The 20,583-nt window shown below is 36.0% G+C and overlaps 1 protein-coding gene and 13 non-coding genes across 15 annotated transcripts in view; all 14 read right to left on the bottom strand.

The window, feature by feature from the left end:
• Positions 1-3,018: 3,018 nt before the first annotated feature.
• Positions 3,019-20,583, bottom strand: part of LOC121367827 (serine-rich adhesin for platelets-like) — a 43,733-nt gene continuing 26,168 nt past the window's right edge. For both annotated transcript variants that reach the window (XM_041492215.1, XM_041492216.1), the window contains exons 16-19: positions 7,063-8,685; positions 5,881-5,918; positions 4,707-4,744; positions 3,019-3,600 (exon numbers count right to left, since the gene is read on the bottom strand). In XM_041492215.1, coding sequence (XP_041348149.1) covers positions 3,563-3,600; positions 4,707-4,744; positions 5,881-5,918; positions 7,063-8,685 — 1,737 coding nt within the window. In that variant the 3' untranslated portion in view covers positions 3,019-3,562. The remainder of the gene's footprint in view (positions 3,601-4,706; positions 4,745-5,880; positions 5,919-7,062; positions 8,686-20,583) is intronic.
• LOC121369540 lies at positions 9,684-9,759 on the bottom strand. Its single transcript, XR_005957644.1, has one exon. It is a non-coding gene; the product is annotated as a small nucleolar RNA SNORD31 (small nucleolar RNA).
• Positions 10,121-10,196, bottom strand: LOC121369538. Its single transcript, XR_005957642.1, has one exon. It is a non-coding gene; the product is annotated as a small nucleolar RNA SNORD31 (small nucleolar RNA).
• LOC121369533 lies at positions 10,938-11,013 on the bottom strand. Its single transcript, XR_005957637.1, has one exon. It is a non-coding gene; the product is annotated as a small nucleolar RNA SNORD31 (small nucleolar RNA).
• LOC121369531 lies at positions 12,182-12,256 on the bottom strand. Its single transcript, XR_005957635.1, has one exon. It is a non-coding gene; the product is annotated as a small nucleolar RNA SNORD31 (small nucleolar RNA).
• Positions 12,924-12,999, bottom strand: LOC121369544. The gene has a single exon (XR_005957648.1). It is a non-coding gene; the product is annotated as a small nucleolar RNA SNORD31 (small nucleolar RNA).
• On the bottom strand, positions 13,808-13,882 carry LOC121369529. The gene has a single exon (XR_005957633.1). It is a non-coding gene; the product is annotated as a small nucleolar RNA SNORD31 (small nucleolar RNA).
• On the bottom strand, positions 14,253-14,328 carry LOC121369539. The gene has a single exon (XR_005957643.1). It is a non-coding gene; the product is annotated as a small nucleolar RNA SNORD31 (small nucleolar RNA).
• Positions 15,092-15,167, bottom strand: LOC121369532. The gene has a single exon (XR_005957636.1). It is a non-coding gene; the product is annotated as a small nucleolar RNA SNORD31 (small nucleolar RNA).
• On the bottom strand, positions 16,299-16,373 carry LOC121369530. Its single transcript, XR_005957634.1, has one exon. It is a non-coding gene; the product is annotated as a small nucleolar RNA SNORD31 (small nucleolar RNA).
• LOC121369536 lies at positions 17,047-17,122 on the bottom strand. Its single transcript, XR_005957640.1, has one exon. It is a non-coding gene; the product is annotated as a small nucleolar RNA SNORD31 (small nucleolar RNA).
• On the bottom strand, positions 17,881-17,955 carry LOC121369527. The gene has a single exon (XR_005957632.1). It is a non-coding gene; the product is annotated as a small nucleolar RNA SNORD31 (small nucleolar RNA).
• Positions 18,326-18,401, bottom strand: LOC121369537. Its single transcript, XR_005957641.1, has one exon. It is a non-coding gene; the product is annotated as a small nucleolar RNA SNORD31 (small nucleolar RNA).
• On the bottom strand, positions 20,297-20,371 carry LOC121369541. The gene has a single exon (XR_005957645.1). It is a non-coding gene; the product is annotated as a small nucleolar RNA SNORD31 (small nucleolar RNA).

Raw genomic sequence — 20,583 nt, 5'->3', positions numbered from 1 at the left:
AAAAGTGTTTTTTTTTATCTCGAATGACCAATTTAATAACAAAAATTAAAGACCCTAAGGCAAGTTGGAAGGGCACCAAGGTAAAAGTGGTGGCAAGTATGTTCAAGATTTAAAGCTTTCCCAAATTGTTTTGACAAATAAACAGTTTACAAATATTCATTAATTTTTGTGATGAAGGATACTGTACTTTTTTGTTGCCCTTGACAATCTCATAATGGCAAAAATGGAGGGCAACCACATTACTTGCCGTTGAACCCGGTTATATTAGCCAATTACAAAAACACAACAACAAATAACTTATTAAAATGTTTAATTCATAATTATCAATTAATATCACAATGGATATTAAGTGTATTATCATTAAAGGAAACATGTCACGTAAACCATATTTGGCACCAACCATGTACAATTAATTATAAATTGAATCACCTAAAAAAAAAAATTAAAAAAAAAAATTACTTAAAATATCTCCATAAAAGAACCCCAGATACGAGCTCTTAGCGGAAATTGCCGATCTTTAATGAGCAGGGCAATCACGAGGTCCGTGACGTCAGAGACGCGTCGCTTGATCTGAAGCCTTACACTTAAAAGCATTAGTCTGTACCACTCATAAAGAATCTAAGACTTGCACAGCTTACCAAAACAATGAGTGTTCGTTCGCAAAACGTTTTGCCGTATCAATATGAGCTGTTAGTAAATGAAGAAAGACACACATTTACTTACAACAGTGATACTGAAGACAAAACGGATAGCGAGTCGGAGGGTGGAGAAACTGATGGTGCCAGACCAGACCGGTCGACCAATTTACAGCCCGGAGCCCGAAAGTAACCCGGAGACAAAACCAAACTCTGATGCTAATGCCGAGGTGTATACTGTTCATATTTAGTATAAAGATACACCTCGATATGATGTATTTAAATATGTAAAAAATATAAATGTAGGACAAAAAAAAATTGGTTTTTTTTTTTTTTTTTTTTTTTTTTAGAAAATATCGCATTTTTTATGTTCGGGCTGTACATAATAAAATCTGTATGCACAGTGTAAACAAACGCTCTAATTTACGACAAGGCGCTTCACTTTTATTAACCTGGCTTGTAAAACAACATAAATGACTTGAGAGTATAATCAACTTTTAAACTAAATATATTTCTATGCATCAATAGAACGAAATGGGGTTATAGTATTTTTCTCTCATAAAAAAAAAGTAGCATATTATTAGGCCTATTGGTAGGGTGCGTTAGAGTAAAAACGACCACTCACGATACCCAAGTGATAATTTTCTTTTCTTTGGTACTACGTAATTGGTCAGTTTTGTAATTTTAGATGGGGAAAGTCTACTTAATCAAGGGTTTTACAGCATTATTTACAGTAATGAAGCAGGGCGGCTGATAATGTCCATTAACATTGTACTATAGTCGCGACAGGTTACGCCACAATACCCTGTGATCTTAAAAAAACTGGCACGTATTTTGTACGTATGTCTAGACCGTGGTAATCACTTACCTGGTCGATACCCTGCAATATACACCTGCCAATCAGGAATCACATGTGCAGGCCACGGAAAGAAAGGACCAATTAACTAAAACAACACTCCGATTCTCAAGTCAGCCCGTGGATGAAACATAATAGTTATTTCGACACCGACAGTAGTGGTTTATTTTGTATTGAACTTCGTGTTGCTTTGGGGCTTCGGGCGATGAGGAACGTTTTTGTGACGTATTCCGCCCGAAGATTAAAAACATTATTTAAAATTATTATTGTTTTCTACACGTTTTTTAAAAACATATTTAAATACATCGTACCGAGATGTATCCTCATGCCAAATCCCATGTTTGTATATGCCATATTTAATTACTTATTGACGTTTCCTTCTTCGGACGGTGAATACAGATTTTGTTATGTAGGCCTACAGCCCTAACATGAATTTTTTTTTTTTTTCCAAAAAAATAAATAAATAAAAAATTCTACATTTTTGTTTTAACATATATAAATACATCATGCTGAGGTGTATCTTTGTGCCAAATATGTACAATGTACACCTCGGCATTCGCAACCGAGTACTGTTTTTGTCTCCGGGTAACGTTCAGGCTCCGGGCTGTAAATCGGCCGACACCAAAGTACTATGCGGTGTTGGTGTCCAATCTTTTCTTTTGCGATAAAATACACGCGTCTTTCTTCGGATACAATCCTTTGGAAAACCATAAAAAGACAATCCCAATCGTTTAAACTGTTTATTTTTACACCCAAAGGCCGCGCAGTACGGCACTGTTGGACTGAAAAGATCGTAAGCCCCTTACTCCATATATAAACAGTTAACAACAATGGAAGAGTACAGCGGCTCTGACGTCACTTCCCTTTTTTTCCGAACGCTCACGAAGAAATATGCATAAATCGTACTTTGATACTGATGAGCGTAATTTCTTCATTTTAAGTTAACTACACGTATTTTATTGTTATAAAGTTATTTGTATATTATTTTTATATCATTTTTATTTTAAAATGAGCTATAATATGGTCTCGTGTCATGTTTCCTTTAAGGGATTAAGTCATAATTATCAACATTTTCACAAATTACATGCTAGGTTGGTTAATGCTAGCATACGCTTTAAAATACAAAATGGTTGACAAAAAGAGTATGATTTGTACACTTGCAATTGTGAACGACTTCTCGAAATATTTATCAAATAAAAATACTTTTTTAAAAACTATTTAACTAAGCTATAAACACAATGGATGGGGTTAAAATATTTGTGAGAAAAGTAATTATTCAAACAAATGATCTCCCTCTCAGGATGATGGATACCGGTCAAGTCGCCATCAAAAACATCATCGTGGAGTTAAAATCAGTTGTGACCAATACTGACAAATTTTTCATTTCACAAAGTTTTTTTTAATTTTATATAATGTACCTTTAATTACGGTAATAATATATAACACGGTTTACACCCATATTGTTATTATATGATATCACAGGTGCCAGAAGAGGAGGGGGGGGGGGGGGGGGGGGGGCAAGGGGAGCACTAGCCGTCCTCCAAATCTGAAGATATGCATTGGCCCCCACCCAGTCGAAAGTTAAATTTTAAAGATGGACTTGTTTCACAACACAACTAGAGCACATTGATTTATTAATCACCGACTACTGGATGTCAAACATTTGCTAATTTGACTTGTAGACTTCAGAGAAAACCTGCAAAATTTTACCATTAGCTGCAATGGATCTCTTATACGTACTTCCCACAGACAGGTGAGCACATACCATGGCTTTTAATATACGAGTCATGGCAGTCCCCAGTTGAAACTCAATTTGACAAATTAGCATCCTAGTTGCTGTCATCTTCCGAAGCCTATGTTTTATCTTTAAAAACAATTTACAACTGTTTTCATGTTTGTCCAGCAATCACTTAAATCATGATCACGTCATCAATAATTCTCCAGGAATAACAAGCATGTATAACAAAACAATAAGAGTATCATTTGCAAAAGTGTCGTCTATCAGTAATAAACTGCACATATGGTAACAATGTGGTAAGTGTATATTATTTCCTATTTAACGTTTATTAAATCAGGAATCAGCTTTTCTTCTTGTCCTCAATGAGTATCCTGAAAAACAAAAAAATGACAAGATATAAGAAGAGAGGTGATAATGACATTGGAAAACAAGAAAAATGTGCAGACTTTTGAAAAGGAGTGAATTACCCGGTACTGGGAGATTACCGTTAGATTTTCATTTGTAAGAATTTGGCATGATACACATGATATAACCAAACTATCTTTAGACCAGCTATTAAGTTTAAGTTTGTTTTTGTTTAATGACACCACTAAAGCAAATTGATTAATTAATTCGCCAGCTTTTGGATGTCAAACATTTGATAATTCTGACATGTAGTCTCAAGAGAAGACCTTCAACAGTATCTTTTTATACCCCCATCTATGGGTCATATTATGGTGTGGCATTATCCGTCCATCTGTATGTACGTTGGTCTGTTAACTTTTTCTTGTCCAGACCATATCTTGCATACAGATGCAAACAGGACCATCAAACCTTACACGTAGGAACAACTTGGGATGATGTGTGTCACATACCATTACTAGGTCACTGTGACCTACTTTTCATGGTCTACTGCACATAACAGTAAATCCTTGTCTGGACCATATCTTGCACGCAGATGCATACTGGACCATTAAACCTCACATGTAGGAACCACTTGGGATGGTAGCATGTCACGTTCTATTACTAGGTCATTGTGACCTACTTTTCACGGTCTAGTGCACGTAACAGTAAATCCGTGTCCGGATCATATCTTGCATACAGATGCGTACAGGACCATCAAACCTCACATGTAGGAACAACTTGGGATGGTGGTTGGTCCAAAACAAACTATTCATCCATCCCATTGCAAATATTTCACATAATTAGAATTGAATCATACCCGTAACATATTCATTAATATAGATATGGTTTTCCATCAAACTCCTGATGGGCGTATCATGTACTTCACCGGTACTCTTGTTTATTAAATACACTATCCCACAAACAGGCACTGCAGCCGAGCATAACAATGACCTAGATATTGCCCCCATAAAAGTGCATGCAGACATCCACACCCTCATATAATTAAAACATAGCGATATGGATTTGCAGTAAAATTAAAGTACCACTGCCAGATCAACAATTGTATTAATTAATTTTTCATATGAAAACTTACTTCTTGGCTGTACTTCACTTGCTGAGGAAGATTTTCGGCTAAAATAAACAAAAAGAAATATTTTAATATTAAATTGAGGTGTCTAAAAATAATTTACAACCACTGTCTACTGTAATAGGAATAATATACAAAAACATGTATTACAATATGCCATATAAAATTTTATAAATCGAAATATAACACATCATAAACTGTAAATAAAATATGCTTTAACCAATCTTTATTTCCACACTATTTGCTTTTAAATTTTAGACTGTTCATAAAACAACTAGAAAATAATAACCGGCCTCGGTGGCATCATGGTTAAGCCATCAGATGTAAGGCTGGTAGGTACAGGGTTTGCAGCTGGGTACCGGCTCCCACCCAGAGCAAGTTTTAATGACTCAGTGGGTAGGTGGAAGGTCACTACACCCTCTTCTCTCTCACTAACCACTAACAAATTTTAACAACTAACCCCCTGTTCAGACAGCCCAGATAGCTGAGATGTGTGCCCAGGACAGTGTGCTTGAACCTTAATTGGATATAAGCATGAAAATAAGTTGAAATGAAATGAATTGAAAATAATAATTTTTGAAAAGTATTTTCCACTGAACTTCAGATTCTCTATCATTTTCTCCAATTTTATTGACAAACTGAAATATCTGAAGACCATTTTTATCATACTGATTTAATGTTGCGGGCACAGCAGTGAGATGTTGTTTTGTACAGAGCTATCTTTAGAAAGTTGTTTGAAAAAGCAAGCCTCAACTTTATACCAAAGAAAGAAAAATGTAGCGGGGAAAGTTTACACTGCATTAGCGAGGTCAAGAGATTACTGGTGGATGCATTTATCTTGCATTTAGTTGTTTTTAAAAGTGGGAGGGGGCACTGTCAGTATGCTTTGAAAGTGGGTGTGGGTGGACTATCATTCCAATGGCCTTAGGGAGGGAAATGTAAGGGTTAAAGGTACAGATCTGTTTGAGGAGTTTTGGAGCATGCATGCCTGAAATTTTTTTATATTTTAGGTGATCAAATACAGCATTTCCAACATGCTGATCTCAAGAATAGTGAAAAGTGCCTGGCTCCTGCTCCCCCTCCCGTTCTGCTGCCCATGATCAATATATTAAGACTAAGTCTTCACCCATAATCGCCTTATTTTAACAATTTTGATTATAATTAAATATTTAATACTGACCTTGATGCACTTTGTTTCTTGTTATCCTTGTGCATAGGCTAGAAAAATAAATAATAAACATAAAAAAACCAGGAAACAAATGCATAAGATTAACTTAAAACGACTGAACTCAAAGAACTTTGTGATGCACAGTAAGGTGAGTTTCATTGGCTGTATTACTTTTCTTAATTGTGTGTTTTAGTTATGACATATTCATGAAAATAAAACTATTGAAAATTGCGTGAAATGTTACTTTACTTACTGTAATAAGACAACCCTGAATCCTAGCAATAGCATTATACAGGTACAGACTATCAACTTACCAACAAGAAAGCAAATTTTTTAAACATAAATAAATTCTGTATTTTAAAACCACATTGTTTTCATTCTTCTTACCTGTGATATTCTTACTGTTAACAAAATCCTAAGATATTATATATTTTTGCTAACATTTTGGGTCAGTTTTCTCTACTAACTGTTACACAGTATTACTGAACCAAAAAGCAAACCCTAGGTTTCAACAAATCCACTGGCCCTCACTTCTGGCTGGTGAATATGTGGACAGGGTTCGTGGAAATGATCAGTTGTATTACTACAGCATATAGGATAATAGGGGCGAGACGTAGGCCAGTGGTAAAGCACTCGCTTGGTGCGCGATCGGTCTAGGATCGATCCCCATCCGTGGACCCATTGGGCTATTTCTTGTTCCAGCCAGTGCACCACGACTGGTATATCAAAGGGCGTGGCATGTACTACCCTGTCTGTGGGATGGTGCATATAAAAGATCCCTTGCTGCTAATCGAAAAGAGTAGCCCATGAAGTGGCGACAGTGAGTTTTCTCTCAATATCGGTGTGGTCCTTAACCATATGTCTGATGCCATATAACCATAAATAAAATGTGCTGAATTCGTCGTTAAATAAAACATTTTTATTTTTTTATTTTTTTTACTACAGCATATAGAGCACTAACCAAAGCTTCTTTGAGGACTACCGACTTTCCTAAAACAATGAATCATTCTTTAATGCCAATGAGTGACTGCCGTGAAACTTAAGAGTATCTCCACCATGTAAAACAAAAAACACAGATCTTTACATAAAATGTCAGGTAAAATCAATTACAGTTGTGTAACAAAACATAATTTAATCAGCCACTAATTATTTTTGTAAAAACTAATTTAAATGTTGTCAAGCATTTTAACATACCGAATCATCTTTGAAGTCAAACACTCTGGCTTTCTTTGTCGGTGTCTCTTCATTTACTCTGCGTTTTGTCTGTGGCTGTGGAGTAGAGAATGAGGCAGAAATACGATTTCTCAAAGAATAGCTCCTGTCCTTGGAATCTGGGGAAGTCCTCTTCCTTGAAATCGATTTCCTGGCTGCACCTTCATCAGACTCTCGTGCCTCCTCCTCCTTAATAGCCTCTTTCTTTGGACTGTCTCGTTGTACATTTATATTTTTGGGAGAATACTCACTGCTATAATCTATCTTTTTGTCTGGTGACAGTTTATTCCCAGGTGGAGGGGTTTTCACTGTTTTTGCTAAATGTTTACCTTTAGATCGAGGTGACTTTCTTTGGGGTGAACCTTCACTACTAGATGTAAGATTTATTTCTGCTTTAGGCAAGTCACAGCTTTTTGATGGAGAATGTGTTCTTGTTTTGGCCAAATCATTGCTTTTAGATGGGGAACTAAGATATTTAGACTGTGGAGACTTTACTTTTGGAGATGTAGTTACAATGTCAGAAGCATCTCCGCTGTGAGAACGAAGTCTTGTTCTTTGTCCTTTTGAGTCCAGACAGACAGTGGAGGAAACAACACTGCTAGGTGGAGAACCTAATTTGGGAGACTTCTGCTCAACAATATCTGGCTTAGTACCTCTTTTTGGAGAATATTTGCTTTTATTTTCCATTTCTGGTTCAATTTTGGATAACACACATGACGTTTGGTTACCGTGTACAATGGACCTTGTTCTGAAACTGACAGGCATTGTTTCAACTTTTTCTGTATCCTTTCTTGATATAAATGGACTATGATTTGTACTGTTTTCAGTATCATCATCCAATAAAACAACATTTAATTTTGAAACAGAGCTTTGTGCCAAGTTCTTTAATTTTCTCGACCGATTTTCCGAGCTGGCCACCAAATCATCATGTGTCACCTTTTTAGTGTCAGAAGATGTCACTTCTGTCTCATCCAACTTCAAAACCCAGGAACCATCAGGGTCAGATGAAAGATTTATGGTATCCCTGTTAGTAAAGTCACCGTCATTTATAGGTTTTCTCACATTTTGGGGTGAAATTCCATTTTCAACATTTTTATTTTGCTTCCTTTTTCTAGGAGAAAGCCTCGATACTGACGAACTTTCAACAACAAAAATAACATCAGCATCAGAATCAGAATCAGAATCAGAATCAGAATCAGAATCAGACTTAATTTCTAATACTTCCAAATCTTCGACATGTTGAGGCCTTTTCTTCACACTGTGAGCAGGTCTCGACTTATTTGCTGATGGACTTTTAACCGGGGAAACTATGTTGTCTGAAATTTTGGAAATCAAGTGAGTAAATGTCAAATCATCTTCATCGTCTGAAGTAAAGTGAAGTGTGATGGAATCACAACTGTTCCCAGCTGGAGATAAGCTCTGTTCCTGGTTCTGGTTCTGGGGCACCATTTTCCTTTGTGGAAGAACACTTGTATCCACAGTGGATGAACTGACAACCTGCTCCACTTCAGACTCGGGGTCCACTTCATGTATTTCAACTTCATCAGCGGCAGCGATGATGTCATCGCGGTAGTCTTTGGCCTGTTGTGTTTTATTTGTTGTCTTCTGTGAAAACAGATAATTTCAGATAATTTAGTTTTCACTACAGAAAAACTGATCTTCAGTTATAAATAATAATAATAATAATAATAATAATTTCCCATTCTTACCGTCACAGAAGATATCCGACGTCATTAACTAGTTATCTATTTATAAGGTTATAAACATAATAAACCATGCACATTTCTAATTATCTTCATAATTAAATATATTAATAGAGACACTGTAAAATGGTTTAGAACTATTTAAAAATATGATATCTCTGCAAGCACTAAACAACACAATATTACAAGACAACATTTTTAATGGATAAACTATTTATTTCTTTTAAATTCATATTTTAATTATTTATTACATGTCATATACAGTATATATCAAATGTAGCCCATTATTTATGTCCTTCAGAGCTTAATGTACCAGTCAATCATGAAATTAAATCAGACTGGGGCGGTAAATGATCATCATACAGGACAAATACATAAACCTGTCAATTAATATTTATTATTATATGATTTTTATATTTATGAAGAACTGAATGGAACTAAAACTACAAATTCTGTTTACAGTCATCTGTATATTTAAAAAAACACACCCAAAAAACAAAACAAAAATAATTAAAATTAAAGTTAAAATACATAATATTTAACAATAGTTTCATTGTCCCGTGACAATTATTGTTATTTTATATAATAAATAACCACTTTAAAAAAAAAGGTGATTTATTACTGCACAGGTCAGCCTACATAGAATCATCAAAGAAACATTTGAAAAGGAATATATATATATATATATATATATATATTAAAGGTACATGGATCTAAAATCAAATATTGTCAAGTACATATAGTCAACATTTAATCATTCTTTTCGCTTGATGGTTATGTAACTTTAAGCCCTCCTGTTTTTTTCTTTTTATGGGGTATGTGTGTAATATTTTTGTACATAATAAAAATACTGTCCCCACCACATACAACTGGTGACTACTTAAGCTGATTTGTTATTTCTGTCATTCAGACTACATGTACCAATCAGTCATGAATCAAATCAGACTGGGGCGGTATTCAATCATCACATAGGACAGATTATTAGACAGGGGGTTCCAGCATTTCCTGTCATTTTCTACTTACTGGATCATGTATTGTTGGATATTTATTTTGGGAATGTCTGATGTCAATCTCCAGGAACTAAAATTTAAAATGTATTTACCAAGAAAGAAAGAAGGATGGAAGGAATATGATGCATTTAACACACTTTAATTATGATTACATGGCATTGGACCGACCACACAGATACTGAGAGAGGAAACCACTACTGTCATACAATGTTGTTGGGGTTTTTGGAGGAGAGGAGTTAATTGCATTGATTAACATTTTACATAAAATAAATACTGTCCCCCACTACATGTAACTGTGGTGACTACTTAATCTGATTGTGTTATTTCTGTCATTCAGACTACATGTACCAATCAGTCATGAATAAAATCAGACTGGGGCGGTATTCAATCATCACATAGGACAGATTATTAGACAGGGGGTTCCAGCATTTTCTGTCATTTCCTACTTACTGGATCATGTATTGTTGGATATTTATTTTGAGAATGTCTAAAGTCAATCTCCAGGAACTACAAAATTAATTTAAAATGGATTTACTAAAACAGAAAGAAGGAATGAAGGAATATTTATTTAACAATGCACTCAACACACAGATCCTGAGAAGAAACCTGCTGCCACAACACAATGGGCTACTCTTTCTGATTAGCAGCGACTGATTTTTTTATATGCAGCATAACACAGACAGGATAGTAGATGCATACATACTACAGCCTTTGTTACACGAGTTGTGCAGCACTGGTTGGAACGAGAAATAGCCCCACAGACACACACCAATGAGGATCAATCCTAGACCAACAGAACATCAGGCGAGCACTTTACTACTCGGCCATGCCCCCCCCCCACCCCCCCCCCGAGCAAACAGGTCATAGTACTGTGGTGTTGTTGGGAATGGTAGGTTTTTTTTTTTTAATTAATTTATTTTTTTTATTTGGAGGGAAGAGGGCAAGTTAAAGGAAGACTTAACTGGTGCTATTCCCAGTTTAGTTTTAACAAGTGATAACTGTTCTCAATGGCAACTGTTCTCAACTAGGGCGAGGGGAGGGCAGTTGGGGGAAGGGCGTTAATACCTTTTACATTTAATAATATAAAAATACTGTCTTCACCACATTTAACTGTGGTAACTACTTAATCTGATTTTGTTATATCTGTCGTTCAGACTACATGTACCAATCAGTCATGAATAAAATCAGACTGGGGCGGTATTAAATCATCACATAGGACAGATTTAGCAATTATTAGGTGTGTGTGTGGGAGGTGTTCTAGTATTTTCTGGTATTTTACAGTCACTGGATCATTTACTGTTGCATACTTATTTTGGAAATGTCTAAAGTCAATTTCTAGGAACTACAAATTTAAAATGGATTTTACGAATAAAGAAAGAAAGAAAGAGAGGAAGGAAGGAATATTTTATTTAATGATGTACTCGACACACTTTAATTATGGTTATATGGTATCGGACAACAAATATTGTGAGAGGAAACCCACTGCCACCATACAATGGGCTACCCTTTGATTAGCAGCAAGGGATCTTTTATATTTAGCTGGAACAAGAAACAGCCCAAAGGGCACACCGACAGGGATCGATCCTAGCACTACTGAGCATCAGGCGAGCACCTTACTTCTGGCCACGTCCTGGCTCATCACTAAACATTAGTTGGGTATGGTACTTTTGGGGGATTTTTTTTAATTTAAAAAAAAAAAATTATGTTTTTATTTTATTTTTTATTTTTTTGAGAGGGGTGGGGGGTGGGGGGTGGGAAGGAGTAAAGGAAGACTTAACAGTTTAGCTTTAGCCAGTAAGAACACTGTTCTAGACAATAGGAACTGCCAGTTTCTTGGGGGGGGGGGGTGTTCTTATTGGGGGGAGGGGCAATATCTTATGTAAAATAAATACTGTCTCCACCACATATAACTGTGGTAACTACTTAATCTGATTTTGTTATCTCTGTCATTCAGACTACATGTACCAAACAGTCATGAATAAAATCAGACTGGGGCGGTATTCAATCATCACAAAGGACAGATTTAACATTTATTATTTAGCATTTTCTGTCATTTCCTACTTAATGGATCATGTATTGTTGGATATTTATTTTGGGAATGTCTAAAATCTATCTCCAATTTAAAATGGATTTACTAAGAATGAAAGAAGGAAGGAAGGAATATTTCATTTAAAGATGCATTCAACATACTTTAATTATGATTACATGGCATCGGACCACACAGATACTGAGAGAGGAAACCACTACTGCCATATAATATTGTTGAAGTTTTTAGGGGAGGGGAGTTAATACCTTTTACATATATTAATATTAATATTTTACATAAAATAAAAAACTGTCTCCACCACATATAAGTGTGGTAACTACTTAATCTGATTTTGTTATCTCTGTCATTCAGACTACATGTACCAATCAGTCATGAATCAAATCAGACTGGGGCGGTATTAAATCATCACACAGAACAGATTGAATGATTATTTCGTGTGTGTAGTGGGAGGTTTATAGTATTTTCTGTCATTTCCTACTTACTCGATCATGTACTGTTGCATATTTATTTTAGGAATGTCTAATGCCAATCTCTAGGAACTACAAATTTAAAATGGATTTACTGAAAAGAAAGAAGGAATAATTTATGACATTTGACATATAGTTACGGTTCACATATACTGAGAGAGGAAACACCATTCAATAGGCTACTCTTTCAGATTAGCATTCAGGGATCGTTTAAATGCAGCATCCCAAAGACAGGATAGATGGCCTTTGTTACACCAGTTGTGGAGCACTGGATAAAACGAAAAATAGCCTAATGGGCACACGAATGGGGATTGATCCTAGACCAACCATGCGAGCACTTTAATACTGGGCATGTCCTGCTCCTTGACCAAACAGGTCATGGTACAGTGTGTAGTTGGGTGGTACTTTTTGGATTTTTGTTGGTTGTTGGTGTAGGGGGGGGGGGGGGGGGGGGGGGGGGGGGGGGGGGGGTGGTGGTGGAAGAGTTGGAGTTGGGCCAGTAAAGAGAAACTTAACACTGTTCTCAATGGTAAGAACTGGATGGGTGTTTTATGTAAACTAAATACTGTCGCCACCACATGCAATTGTGGTAACTACTTAATATGATTTTGTTATCTGTCATTCAGACTACATGTACCAATCAGTCATGAATAAAATCAGACTGGGGCGGTATTAAATCACCACATAGGACAGATTTAACAATTATTACGTGGGGGAGGTTCTACTAGCGTGTTGTATCATTTCCTATTTACTGGATCATGTAGTGTTGCTTATTTATTTTGGGAATGTCTAAAGTCATCCTCTGGACAGGAACAACAAATTTAAAATGGATTTACTAAGAAAGAAAGAAGGAAGAAAGGAATGAATATTTTATTTAATGATGCATTGAACACACTTTAATTACGGTTATATGGCACCGGACCACACAGATACTGAGAGAGGAAACCACTACTGCCATACAATGTTGGGTTGGGGGGGGGGGGGGGGGGAGAGAGAGGGGGGGTTTGGGGAGAGAGGGAGAGAGAGAGTTAAGACCTTTTACATTTATTAATATTTTATTAAATCACATAGGACAGATTTAACAATTATTAGGTGGTGTATTTGTGTGTGCCTGTGTATGGGGGTGAGGGGGTGGGGGGGGTGTTATAGTATTTTCTGTAATTTCCAGGTAGTGTTGAATATCTATTTAGGGAATATCTAAAGTCAATCTCTGGACTGGAACAACAAATTTAAAAGGGATTTACTTAAAGAAAGAAGGAAGGAAGGAATATTTTATTTACCGGTAATTCAACACATTTTAATTATGGTTATACGGCATCGGATATATGTTTAAGGACCACACAGATACTGAGAGAGGAAACCCATTAATGCCAAACAATGTGGAGTTTTTTAAGGGTAGAAGGGAGTTAATATCTTTTACATATATAAATATTTTACATAAAATAAATGCTGTCTCCACCACATGTAACTGTGGTAATTACTTAATCTGATTTTGTTATCTGTCATTCAGACTACATGTACCAATCAGTCATGAATAAAATCAGACTGGGGCGGTATTCAATCATCACATAGAACAGATTTATCATTTATTAGACATGGGGTTCCTGCATTTTCTGTCATTCCTACTTACTGGATCATGTATTGTTGGATATTTAAGTCAACCTCTAGGAACTACAAAATTAATTTAAAATGGACTTACTAAAACAGAAACAAGGAAGGAAGGAACATTTTATTTAAAGATGCATTCAACACACTTTAATTACGATTACATGGCATCGGAAAACACAGATACTGAGAGAGGAAACCACTACTGCTATACAATATTGTTGAGGTTTTTGGGGGAGGGGAGTTAATACCTTTTACATATATTAATATTTTACATAAAATAAAAACTGTCTCCACCACATGTAACTGTGGTAACTACTTAATCTGATTTTGTTATCTCTGTCATTCAGACTACATGTACCAATCAGTCATGAATCAAATCAGACTGGGGCGGTATTCAATCATCACATAGGACAGATTATTAGACAGGGGGTTCCAGCATTTTCTGTCATTTCCTACTTACTGGATCATGTATTGTTGGATATTTATTTTGAGAATGTCTAAAGTCAATGTCTAAAGTCAATCTCCAGGAACTACAAAATTAATTTAAAATGGATTTACTAAAACAGAAAGAAGGAACGAAGGAATATTTATTTAACAATGCACTCAACACACAGATCCTGAGAAGAAACCTGCTGCCACAACACAATGGGCTACTCTTTCTGATTAGCAGCGACTGATTTTTTTATATGCAGCATAACACAGACAGGATAGTAGATGCATACATACTACAGCCTTTGTTACACGAGTTGTGCAGCACTGGTTGGAACGAGAAATAGCCCCACAGACACACACCAATGAGGATCAATCCTAGACCAACAGAACATCAGGCGAGCACTTTACTACTCGGCCATGTCCCCCCCCCCCCACCCCCACCCCGAGCAAACAGGTCATAGTACTGTGGTGTTGTTGGGAATGGTAGGGTTTTTTTAATTTATTTATTTTTTTATTTGGAGGGAAGAGGGCAAGTTAAAGGAAGACTTAACTGGTGCTATTCCCAGTTTAGTTTTAACAAGTGATAACTGTTCTCAATGGCAACTGTTCTCAACTAGGGCGAGGGGAGGGCAGTTGGGGGAAGGGCGTTAATACCTTTTACATTTAATAATATTTTATATTTTAAAAAATACTGTCTTCACCACATTTAACTGTGGTAACTACTTAATCTGATTTTGTTATATCTGTCGTTCAGACTACATGTACCAATCAGTCATGAATAAAATCAGACTGGGGCGGTATTAAATCATCACATAGGACAGATTTAGCAATTATTAGGTGTGTGTGTGGGAGGTGTTCTAGTATTTTCTGGTATTTTACAGTCACTGGATCATTTACTGTTGCATACTTATTTTGGAAATGTCTAAAGTCAATTTCTAGGAACTACAAATTTAAAATGGATTTTACGAATAAAGAAAGAAAGAAAGATAGGAAGGAAGGAATATTTTATTTAATGATGTACTCGACACACTTTAATTATGGTTATATGGTATCGGACAACAAATATTGTGAGAGGAAACCCACTGCCACCATACAATGGGCTACCCTTTGATTAGCAGCAAGGGATCTTTTATATTTAGCTGGAACAAGAAACAGCCCAAAGGGCACACCGACAGGGATCGATCCTAGCACTACTGAGCATCAGGCGAGCACCTTACTTCTGGCCACGTCCTGGCTCATCACTAAACATTAGTTGGGTATGGTACTATTATGTTTTTATTTTATTTTTTATTTTTTTGAGAGGGGTGGGGGGTGGGGGGTGGGAAGGAGTAAAGGAAGACTTAACAGTTTAGCTTTAGCCAGTAAGAACACTGTTCTAGACAATAGGAACTGCCAGTTTCTTGGGGGGGGGGGGGGGGGGGTTTTTTTTGGGGGGAGGGGCAATATCTTATGTAAAATAAATACTGTCTCCACCACATATAACTGTGGTAACTACTTAATCTGATTTTGTTATCTCTGTCATTCAGACTACATGTACCAAACAGTCATGAATAAAATCAGACTGGGGCGGTATTCAATCATCACAAAGGACAGATTTAACATTTATTATTTAGCATTTTCTGTCATTTCCTACTTAATGGATCATGTATTGTTGGATATTTATTTTGGGAATGTCTAAAATCTATCTCCAATTTAAAATGGATTTACTAAGAATGAAAGAAGGAAGGAAGGAATATTTCATTTAAAGATGCATTCAACATACTTTAATTATGATTACATGGCATCGGACCACACAGATACTGAGAGAGGAAACCACTACTGCCATATAATATTGTTGAAGTTTTTAGGGGAGGGGAGTTAATACCTTTTACATATATTAATATTTTACATAAAATAAAAACTGTCTCCACCACATATAAGTGTGGTAACTACTTAATCTGATTTTGTTATCTGTCATTCAGACTACATGTACCAATCAGTCATGAATCAAATCAGACTGGGGCGGTATTAAATCATCACACAGAACAGATTTAACAATTATTTCGTGTGTGTGTAGTGGGATGTTTATAGTATTTTCTGTCATTTCCTACTTACTCGATCATGTACTGTTGCATATTTATTTTAGGAATGTCTAATGCCAATCTCTAGGAACTACAAATTTAAAATGGATTTACTGAAAAGAAGGAAGGAATAATTTATGACATTTGACATATAGTTACGGTTCACATATACTGAGAGAGGAAACACCATTCAATAGGCTACTCTTTCAGATTAGCATCAAGGGATCGTTTAAATGCAGCATCCCAAAGACAGGATAGTAACAATGGCCTTTGTTACACCAGTTGTGGAGCACTGGATAAAACGAAAAATAGCCTAATGGGCACACGAATGGGGATTGATCCTAGACCAACCATGCGAGCACTTTAATACTGGGCCATGTCCTGCTCCTTGACCAAACAGGTCATGGTACAGTGGTGTAGTTGGGAATGGTACGGTTTTTGGATTTTTGTTGTTGTTTTTATTGGGGGGGGGGGGGGGGGGGGGGGGGGGGGGGTGGTGGTGGAAGAGTTGGAGTTGGGCCAGTAAAGAGAAACTTAACACTATTCTCAATGGTAAGAACTGGATGGGTGTTTTATGTAAACTAAATACTGTCGCCACCACATGCAATTGTGGTAACTACTTAATCTGATTTTGTTATCTGTCATTCAGACTACATGTACCAATCAGTCATGAATAAAATCAGACTGGGGCGGTATTAAATCATCACATAGGACAGATTTAACAATTATTACGAGGGGGAGGTTCTACTAGCATGTTGTATCATTTCCTATTTACTGGATCATGTAGTGTTGCTTATTTATTTTGGGAATGTCTAAAGTCAACCTCTGGACAGGAACAACAAATTTAAAATGGATTTACTAAGAAAGAAAGGAGGAGGAAATGAATGAATATTTTATTTAATGATGCATTGAACACACTTTAATTACGGTTATATGGCACCGGACCACACAGATACTGAGAGGAAACCACTACTGCCATACAATAATGTTGGGTTTGGGGAGGAGAGAGAGAGAGAGAGAGAGAGTTAATACCGTTTACATTTATTAATATTTTATTAAATCACATAGGACAGATTTAACAATTATTAGGTAGTGTGTTTGTGTGTGCATGTGTAAGGGGGGTATAGTATTTTTTGTCATTTCCAGGTAGTGTTGAATATCTATTTAGGGAATATCTAAAGTCAATCTCTGGACTGGAACAACAAATTTAAAAGGGATTTACTTAAAGAAAGAAGGAAGGAAGGAATATTTTATTTACCGGTAATTCAACACATTTTAATTATGGTTATACGGCATCAGATACATGTTTAAGGACCACACAGATACTGAGAGAGGAAACCCATTAATGCCAAACAATGTGGAGTTTTTTAAGAAGGGAGTTAATATCTTTTACATATATAAATATTTTACATAAAATAAATGCTGTCTCCACCACATGTAACTGTGGTAATTACTTAATCTGATTTTGTTATCTGTCATTCAGACTACATGTACCAATCAGTCATGAATAAAATCAGACTGGGGCGGTATTCAATCATCACATAGAACAGATTTATCATTTATTAGACATGGGGTTCCTGCATTTTCTGTCATTCCTACTTACTGGATCATGTATTGTTGGATATTTAAGTCAACCTCTAGGAACTACAAAATTAATTTAAAATGGACTTACTAAAACAGAAACAAGGAAGGAAGGAACATTTTATTTAAAGATGCATTCAACACACTTTAATTACGATTACATGGCATCGGAAAACACAGATACTGAGAGAGGAAACCACTACTGCTATACAATATTGTTGAGGTTTTTGGGGGAGGGGAGTTAATACCTTTTACATATATTAATATTTTACATAAAATAAAAACTGTCTCCACCACATGTAACTGTGGTAACTACTTAATCTGATTTTGTTATCTCTGTCATTCAGACTACATGTACCAATCAGTCATGAATCAAATCAGACTGGGGCGGTATTAAATCATCACATAGGACAGATTTAACAATTATTATGAGGGGGAGGTTCTACTAGCATGTTGTATCATTTCCTATTTACTGAATCATGTAGTGTTCAGTGTTCTCGCTGCTCCATTTAAGCGGGGCGTCCCGCCCCGCTATTCCATTTTGCCGCCCTCCTTTCACGTTCCCCGCCCTCCTTTATTTTTGAGCGCCCCTCTTTATTTTCCAGCACCTATCTCCGCTATTTCCAAATGCACTTTTTTTTCCACACAGAAAACAACGATCCAGTCTGCACACTGAACATCAAAGGAAACAAGCCGCGTTGTGTACGAAAAAGCAATTGACGAAACATTTACGACAGTTACCGTAACGTAATTTAACAGTATTTTTAACAGCCTCTATTTTGTCCAATATCTGTATCCATTTGTATGTTTGATAGACACAATAAAAGTTATATTTTATGTAAGCAATGAAAACATTTTATTTTTTACAGATTCTGCAATCTCCGATTGAAAAAAAACCCCTCTTATTTGGCGCCAAATTTGTCACGTGATCAGAACGGTCATTCTGTCTTGTTTCTACTAACTATCGTTTGATATTTTGTCCTCTGTTGCAGATATAATTGGTTGAAACTGATGATTTTTACTTTCTGTTATTCTGTTTATTAAGCAGATCTTTATAAAATATTGTAAACTTTTGATTTTGAGGGGATATGAACGCTTATAAAAACAACGGAAGTGGTAGTGTTTATCATTAAAATAATTTATCTTGAGTGCCAAATAATGTATACACCGCCTTTACAAAAACGAAACTACTTTTTATCAGCTGGCGATATTTTATCACAGCGATCGATTCATTCGATGAAGATGTAAATAACAAAAATGTATCTGACATTAGGAGATCACTTTACAAACATCTTTATTGTTTTTCGTATATCTTGGAATCTTTATTAAAAAAAACCGGAACTGCCCGTGAATGTCAGACCGATATCATCTTCGGTTCAGTTAAAAGACGAGTTTTTTTTATAAATCCCTTTGCACTTTTTTGTAGGCAAAATAAGGAGTATGTCTTTTCTCAAAGTCTACCAACACACAACAATATGATAACCAAACTACTCCCCCCTTTTTTCTCTTTTTTTTTTGCTCTACGTTTATTGTTTTTTTTGAAGGGTGTGGTGCCGACCTCCTTTAATTTTCACCCAGCGAGAACACTGGTGTTGCTTATTTATTTTGGGAATGTCTAAAGTCAACCTCTGGACAGGAACAACAAATTTAAAATGGATTTACTAAGAAAGAAAGGAGGAGGAAACGAATGAATATTTTATTTAATGATGCATTGAACACACTTTAATTACGGTTATATGGCACCGGACCACACAGATACTGAGAGAGGAAACCACTACTGCCATACAATAATGTTGGGTTGGGTTGGGTTGGGGGGGGGGGGGGAAGAGAGAGAGAGAGAGAGTTAATACCTTTTACATTTATTAATATTTTTATTAAATCACATAGGACAGATTTAACAATTAGTAGGTGGTGTGTTTGTGTGCATGTGTGTAGGGAGGGAGGGGGGATTATAGTATTTTCTGTCATTTCCAGGTAGTGTTGAATATCTATTTGGGGAATGTCTAAACTCAATCTCTGGACTGGAACAACAAATTTAAAAGGGATTTACTTAAAGAAAGAAGGAAGGAAGGAATATTTTATTTACCGGTAATTAACACATTTTAATTATGGTTATACGGTATCGGATACATGTTTAAGGACCACACAGATACTGAGAGAGGAAACCCATTAATGCCAAACAATGTGGAGTTTTTTAAGGGTAGAAGGTAGAGTTAATATCTTTTACATACATAAATATTTCACATAAAATAAATGCTGTCCCTACCACATGTAACTGTGGTAACTACTTAATCTTATTTTGTTATCTGTCATTCAGACTATATGTACCAATCAGTCATGAATAAAATCAGACTGGGGCGGTATTAAATCATCACATAGCGACAGATTTAACAATTATTTGGTGTGTGTGTGTGTGTGTGTGTGTGTTGGGGGTGGGGTGGGTTTACTGGATCATGTATTGTTGCAGAGTTATTTTGGGAATGTCTGGACAGAAACAACAAATATAAAATGAATTTACTAAGAATGAAAGAAAGAAGGAATCTTTTATTTAATGATGCACTCAACACATTTTAATTAATGTTATATGTCATCGGT

Source organism: Gigantopelta aegis, chromosome 3 (assembly GCF_016097555.1).
Source record: "Gigantopelta aegis isolate Gae_Host chromosome 3, Gae_host_genome, whole genome shotgun sequence".
In the NCBI taxonomy this organism is placed as follows: Eukaryota; Metazoa; Mollusca; class Gastropoda; order Neomphalida; family Peltospiridae; genus Gigantopelta; species Gigantopelta aegis.
Note: the sequence above shows the minus strand (reverse complement) of the source record. Positions and strands in the feature narration are given on the sequence as shown.